Source organism: Bidens hawaiensis, unplaced genomic scaffold (assembly GCF_021521415.1).
Source record: "Bidens hawaiensis isolate Kalapana, Puna unplaced genomic scaffold, B.hawaiensis_p1.1 tig00008064_1, whole genome shotgun sequence".
In the NCBI taxonomy this organism is placed as follows: domain Eukaryota; kingdom Viridiplantae; phylum Streptophyta; class Magnoliopsida; order Asterales; family Asteraceae; genus Bidens; species Bidens hawaiensis.
This window is the reverse complement of record NW_027491569.1, coordinates 354,263-361,243: the sequence shown is the minus strand read 5'-3', so window position 1 is coordinate 361,243 and position 6,981 is coordinate 354,263. Positions and strand designations below refer to the sequence as shown.

Below are 6,981 nucleotides of genomic sequence, written 5' to 3'. Positions count from 1 at the left end.
GAAAACCGGCATCAGTGTTTTGAATAAATTAACAGTTCGACGCGCGGTTGTCAATAGGTTAGTTCGGTTTCCTCCATCATGATTTGTGCGGTTAGGACCGGCACTTTCATTTAGTGGGATGACCCAACTTTACCTATGACTGACCTGCGTGAAGGTTTGCCGTTTTTTGTGTTTATGCGGGTTTTGCCGCCTTCCACAAGCAACGACTTCCCCACTTATGTATGCGGTGAAGACCGGCATATCAGTGTGGAAAGTTCATAAGTATAAACGTAAGATCATCAGCATCAATGTTCTAAGGAGAATCATTTCCATTAGAAGTGGCCCTGGGCCTTTTCTTTACAAATTTGGAATTGATCTACATGCAAACTGTGTAATTGAGCTCCCTTCCATGTTGTTGGGATGGGAGTGCCATCGAGCCGATATGCACCTGGTTCGGGATCTCGTTGTTTACGCAGTATGTAGTCTCCAACATTGAAGCTGCAGTTTTATTCGTGTTTTCCCCAACTGGGGTTCTACACGCATCAGCCTGCTCAGCGTTCGTTACGCCACGAGGTGCGCGAGCGTCCCATCTCTAACAAATGCTTCGACAATGTCCTTCACGTCTGTGCATTCTTCAGTGTTGTGGCCTTTTGTCCTGTGAAAGTCACAGTATTTGCTCCGATCAGCATTGTGACGATGTCGGATTATTGGAGCCTTTGGCCATGGGAGCTCCTCAGTGGCGAATATCTCGGTTACGCTTTTGGTAAGTGGCGTCCATCTGGAGTTCTGGTTCGACTGTACGTTATCCCTTCCGCCTAACTGATGTTGCAAGCCGGATGAGGTGTCAAAGTTTACCCTTGACTGCCAAATGCCTAGCTTCCGCTTTTTGTTTAGTCGGGCTGTAAGGACGTTGTCTTCTCTTGTTTTCTGGGTGTAGAGGTTTGTGCTCTGGGGGAGATCTCTACCCAGTTGCTTCTCCGTTTCCGCAAAGCGTTTAGCTGCTGTCATGATGGCATCCCATGTGGATGGCATGCCATCTTTACCCGTTAAGGTGCGGATGAGCTCTGGGTCGTTCGCGCCCTGGATAAAAGCAGCGCGAACAAGATCTTTGCTAATATTGCCCAGACTTAGCTTCTTTGAGTTGAAGCGAGTGATGAAGTCTGGCAAAGATTCATCTTCCTCTCGAATGCATTTGAGGATTGTCCATTGCTCTTCGGTATACTTTCTTTGTTGGCTGAAGTGTTGGCTAAACTTCTGTTGGAAGTCTGCCCAATCGTAGATGTGGTTAACCGGTAGACGATCGAACCACGCTCTAGCTGGCCCAACAAGCGTCATTTGGAACATGTAACACCACGTAGGTTCCGTCCAATTACTGACGGTTGCCCCCGCTATGAATCTGTTTAAATGATCGTCTGGATCAGATATACCATCGTAAGTGCCGATGTTGGATATCTGTTTGGCACTTTTCGGGGCGATTGCTTCCACAATGTCCCTTGCAAATTTGGACGTTCCAGCATTTGCCGCAGTTGGTCTAAATGCTTTGGAGAAGTCACGTGGGTTTCCACCCGCGTTTTTTGGTTTGAAGGTTTCTCCAAAATGCCTTCTCGGTTGGGAGTCCGTTTCCTTACGCTTCCCTTTCGCCCTATGACGAGGGTTTGCGTCACTATCGGATTCCTCCGAATCATCGTCAAAGTACTCTACGAATTCATCAGCCTGTTGGAGTAAACGTAAGCGTTCATCCAACTCAGCTTGGAATTCTTTTTGACGTGCTTCCGCCCACGCTTTAACTTCATTGAGTGTTTGGCGGGGGAGCCTCGTTCGTTGTCTCTCTAACTGGGTATCGGTGAATCCCAGTGAGCGATTATTTACTGCACTTGCCCCAGCTTGGGTAACTGGGGTAGTGTTCGTAAAATTTACTGCACTTGCCCCGGCTTGGGTAACCGGGGTAGTGTTCGTAAAAACTGTGTAGTCGCCGGTATTCCCCCCAGTAGCTGGGGTTGTGGTTACCGGAGTTTCTTTAACCATCTTTCCAGAAGTTTTGAGAAAACTGAAAAAGATTAAGTTCTAGCTTTTATGCACGGATGGCGCCAATGAAGAAACACTAATCGACCCCGGGCAGATTACGGATAATCTGGGGGTTAAATAGATGTTTCCCACGAGGGGTTAGATCCGGCAAAGATGGTTCTTCTGATAACCTGCAAAACAGACACCGTGAGCTCGTCACTGAGAAGGGGGGGGGGGGTACCTCCTTGTGACCACCCTCCAGCATGAGAATCAGACTAGATTGCTCTTGAATATAAGTGTATATTAAGAGATTGCTAGAGCAGATATCAGGAATAAGATATAAGATACAAGATAAGATGAGATGATCATACCATTTGGGGTATTTATAGCCGAAGGTAGGTTTCCAAGAAGGTATAGCCGGCTGAATAGTATTCCTGTTCTACCAACTGTAGCCTACGCACGTGCCATGCTGGTAGTTGGTGGGTAGGCAGCGGCTGACAGTGACCAGGCCTGCTGTGTACTATTCCTTTTCCACCAACTGCAGGCTATGCACGTGGTATGACAGGAGTTGGTGAGTAGGCAGCGGCTAATAGTGACATACAGTACAAGAGCATGCTGCTCGCCATACTGTTGTCAATGAGCTGTCGTATCTCTTGTCAGATCTTTTGCCCATACCTCGTCAGGTACAGTACAAAAGATCCTCCAGTATCGTACGGACTGGCTCATTTGGGCGGGAGTATTCCCCCTCCCTCCTTTGTGCGGGATTGTTCCCGGCTTTGCTCATTCCTTCTTCAGGTGACATTACTGAATTATTTTGAGAGCTAAGTGCCTTGTGCGTGTAGCCTTGTTGCTCGGGTGGCCTTCCCTGATGGCTTGTATCCGCAGCTGCGGGAACAGGCGGAGTACTTCACCATTGGGAGGCATTTCCTGCGGGAACAGCTTGCGTACTGCGCGTAAGGACGTCACGTCTCTGAGCATGGTGGGTTCTGCGGATCCAGTTGGTTTCTGCGCAGACGTCTCTCTTCAAGGTGAGTCCTGCGGGTCCAACTGGGCTCTGCTGGGACCTACCTCTTCAGTTTTGGTTTGTTTTTAGTGTCTTATGTCTAAAAGTCTATATGCTTGAATTCAAACATATAGTGATATATAACTATAAAACAAGAAAGAATAAAGAAAGTTTTGCAAAATCGTTTTATTTTTCATCAGAAAAATATTGTATTTCAACTACATTTACAAAACACGTCTTAAAAGACATAAACTAAATGCATTTCAGATTTTCAACACATATGTATTTAATATATGTTATTAAAATATTACAAAAAATTAAAAAATAAACGGGTGAGTATTCTTTAGAAAATTTTATTCAAAAGAGTCCATATGTTAAATATCATACCTGATAAACAGCACATACGATGCTGAGCATCCAGTCCATTAAGTCCGACCCAAATGCTTATTTTTATTTATAAATAGGGTTTTGTTAGGCATTTTATTTAGGCACTTGATTCTATTTTTTATATGAAAGTTTGAAACAGAGTTTTCTTTTTTACTGGTTTTGGATGTTCCATAAACTGAAAGGACGATATATATAAAAAGTTTGCTGGCATTAAAAAATAAACATTTACAAAGTCGACAGGGGTTCGAACCTGCGCGGGCGAAGCCCAACAGATTTCAAGTCTGTCCCCTTAACCACTCGGAAATATCGACTTTTTGTTATTCATATTGATCCTTTCATATTTATATTTGCGTCCGTAAAGTCAAATCATATCTATATAGATGGTACAATACAAAAACGTTTGCTTATTGTTTAGCTTGCAATTGCAATGCATATTATGGTTATGTAACTCTCATTATAGATGAAACACTTTATGAAAGAGTTTATACAGTTCTTGCATAACTCTCTACTTGAATTTGGTTTCGTAATCACATTAACCATATTATCTTAAAGTTTAAAAAAAGGGTGCTAATTTAAGAATCAATAATATGTAAAGAATCACGACAACCGCTTTAACCCTTGTACAATTTATTATTATATAAGCTAATGTAATACATGCAGATTTCAATATATTTAAAATTTATTAACAAAAACACAGTATTTATAGTCTTAGTGTAAGTGGATATGTTCATTACATTGAACCACATGGCTATGTTTATATTCCATTTATTTTTCAATCTTACTCTTTTCATTGAAGAATTGTGCACATGTATATACAGTTCTTTACACTAAATTGATTCTAAAATGAACACACCCTATAATACAAAGTTCTTACATAAGTTAAATACATGTACAATGTGATGGTCTAGTTCACTTACTATCGATAATTTGTTATACCATGAAACATTTTTACAAGTTAGACGCTAACGAGTACTGCCTTTGGATGATAAGGACAACCTACGACTGTTGCTACCACCGCCACCACCCCTAGATGATATAGATAACCTACGATTGCCAGCACTACCACTGCTGCTAGTGGATGGTGTGCCTGCTAACGACATTCGTCTCGTGGATGGTGTGGATGTCGTGGTTGGTGTGCCAGATAAAGACATCCGTCTGTTGGCAGGGCCCAAAGATGTTTTCTTTTCCAAGGTTCCTTTCTTTGCAGACCCTAATGGGCTCGGGCTTGGGCTACGGTTCGTGCTCTTACTCTGGCTCAGGGTAGGAATAACGGACTTGGTTTTAGTCGGCCTTTGTGAGCTAACACGAGTTGAAGTAACACGAGCCGTGGTTTCACGGAACGTTGAATTTGCAATGCTATGCCTCCGGTTCAGTGGGGACGGTGCATAGTCATTTATGCCTTTCGGGCTTGATTGTGTAAGCCGCCGGCTTGATACAGATGGTGACCGTGGTGATGACACGGAGGATGACCGGTCCAGTTTTATGCTCATGTCACCAGCAGATGATGAACGGATTAGTTTTGTTGGCGATGATGGTTCGGATTCAACCGGGCCATCGGTTTGGGATGGGGATTCCCATGGCCGGGCTGCCATCCACCGATCTAACCAACTCCAGCCCCATTGTGGATTGTTTGGGTCCATAAATGTTGGATTTGCAGACTTTGATGGGTTCTTCCACATTTGCTGTTTATAAACACCATAAAAGATATACTCAATTTATATAATATGAAAAAGAATTGGCTTTATAAATCATTTGCATGTTATTGTATGGATCTTTGTTCTTGCTAAAATGCACAGTTTTTGTTTTTTTTAATTTCAGATCACTAGACCTGTAAACAAACCGAACATGCAATGAACCATTCATGAACTCTCCATCAGAAAGTTAGTGGAGCGTTCATGAACTTTCCAGCAGGAAGTTCATTTACTTAATACACGAACGAACATGAACAAAACTTTTACTTTTCGTTCAGTTAAATGAACGAACATGAACACATGTCTCGTTAGTTCATTTATGTTTGCAAACGTCCTTTACGTTCATTTATTTAAATTCGTGAGTTATGTTCGCTTAAGTTCTTTCGTTATCATTCGTTTATAAATTTATTTAAATTGATTAGGGCCACTAAAATTTTCTATATTTATGCAATTAAAATACCAGCCAATACAACTTAATATAGTTTTATTAATTTTTAAGACCTAACAGATTGGTGTACGCTTATGTTCGTGACTGCTTGTTTATGTTCGTGAACCGTTAGTTTATACTATTAACGAACGAACATAAGCGAACACAAACATGCTCATTTTATTAAAGAACAGACACGAACAAGAAAACCTCGTTAGTTTATTTGTTCGTGTTTGATAGTTCGTTTGATTAAAGTCAAACAAACGAACACGCCCTGTTCTTATTCGTCTGGTTCATTTAAAGCCCTACAAACCACCCAATGTTTATACACGGAATCACTAATTACAAGAATCAACCATTATTTTATGGCTATTATAACCTATTGAGAAAACTCACTGGACCCCACCAATACGTAAAGTAAAATGATTAACTTCACATTTATGCTTTCAACTTTAACCAAAGTTACTCAATATCAGAAAATGTAGTATTTCTTATTTTACATTATTATAACAGTCAAACTAACCTGTTGAGTCTGTGCATAAGCCAATGCCCGCTCTCTTCGTGCAGCAGCACTTTCTTTATGTTGCATTGTTGCCACGATTTGCTCTTTAGATCTTCGACTATTATCCCAACCGTTTCCCAACTAATCAAACATTTAAACCCCAAAAGATTTAATCATCAAACAATAATACATAAACACATAGGCAAACAAAATTACACAAAACATGAAAAACTTACATATGATTTCATGTGGCCCGTCTCCCGCTCACGTTTCTGCATAAGTTGTCTTTGAAGGGCTTGGTTTTCTTCAGCCATTCGGATCCTGCGGGTCTGAACCTGAGACTGCACACGCGCGAGAGTCTGCATACATCTTAAAGTGGTTATTGCTTGTCGTTTGACAGATTGACTTTGAACCAACACTTTTAACCTCACAAGCCCTTTCAAAGCCTTTAACTTTTTTCTTGCCTTTAAACAACCAGAATCTTTGTATTAGTGCATCATACATTACAATAATAAACGGTTTTAAGTAAACGTTACATAAAACACATTACCATAAAACGTCTGAAAGCGGTCTGAACCTTAACTGCTGCTATTTCTTCCTTGGATTTACCTGTAAACGGACCGAAAGAACACTTAAATTTGTAAACGAACTGAACGAACACGAAAAGAGCGTGTTCGTGTTCATTCGTTTAACATTAACTGAACTAACGATCGAACACAAACAAATTAAACGAACGGGGTTTTCTTGTTCGTGTTCATTTGTTAAGAAAATGAACATGTTCGTGTTTGTTTATGTTCGGCGTTCGTTAACAGTATAAAAGAACGGTTCACGAACAAAAACCAACAAACAAAACTAAACATAGATGAACTAAAATAACTGAGCTAAAACAATTTAAAAGTAATGTGAAAAACAATGTCTTGGGCCTAAAAAGTTATAAACACTAGACTAGGTTGTGATGTGCCAAAAAAATTTAATGTTCGCATTAACG

At 41.0% G+C, this 6,981-nt stretch overlaps 1 protein-coding gene across 1 annotated transcript; it reads right to left on the bottom strand.

The window, feature by feature from the left end:
- Positions 1–4,106: 4,106 nt before the first annotated feature.
- Positions 4,107–6,727, bottom strand: LOC143636828 (protein IQ-DOMAIN 1-like). Its single transcript, XM_077104319.1, has 4 exons — positions 6,544–6,727; positions 6,230–6,457; positions 6,015–6,134; positions 4,107–5,055 (listed from the first exon to the last, which is right to left on the bottom strand). Exons 1-4 carry the CDS (start codon positions 6,544–6,546, stop codon positions 4,336–4,338), a joined length of 1,071 nt encoding a protein of 356 aa, XP_076960434.1. The 5' UTR covers positions 6,547–6,727; the 3' UTR covers positions 4,107–4,335.
- Positions 6,728–6,981: the final 254 nt, after the last annotated feature.

Bases quoted from the DNA above. Each gene is read 5' to 3' on its own strand.
- LOC143636828 (XM_077104319.1), bottom strand. The intron at 6,135-6,229 runs GTAAGTTTTTCA...ATGTTTGATTAG, and splicing joins CGGGCCACATGAAATCATAT to TTGGGAAACGGTTGGGATAA. The intron at 5,056-6,014 runs GTTAGTTTGACT...GTTTATAAACAG, and splicing joins CTTATGCACAGACTCAACAG to CAAATGTGGAAGAACCCATC.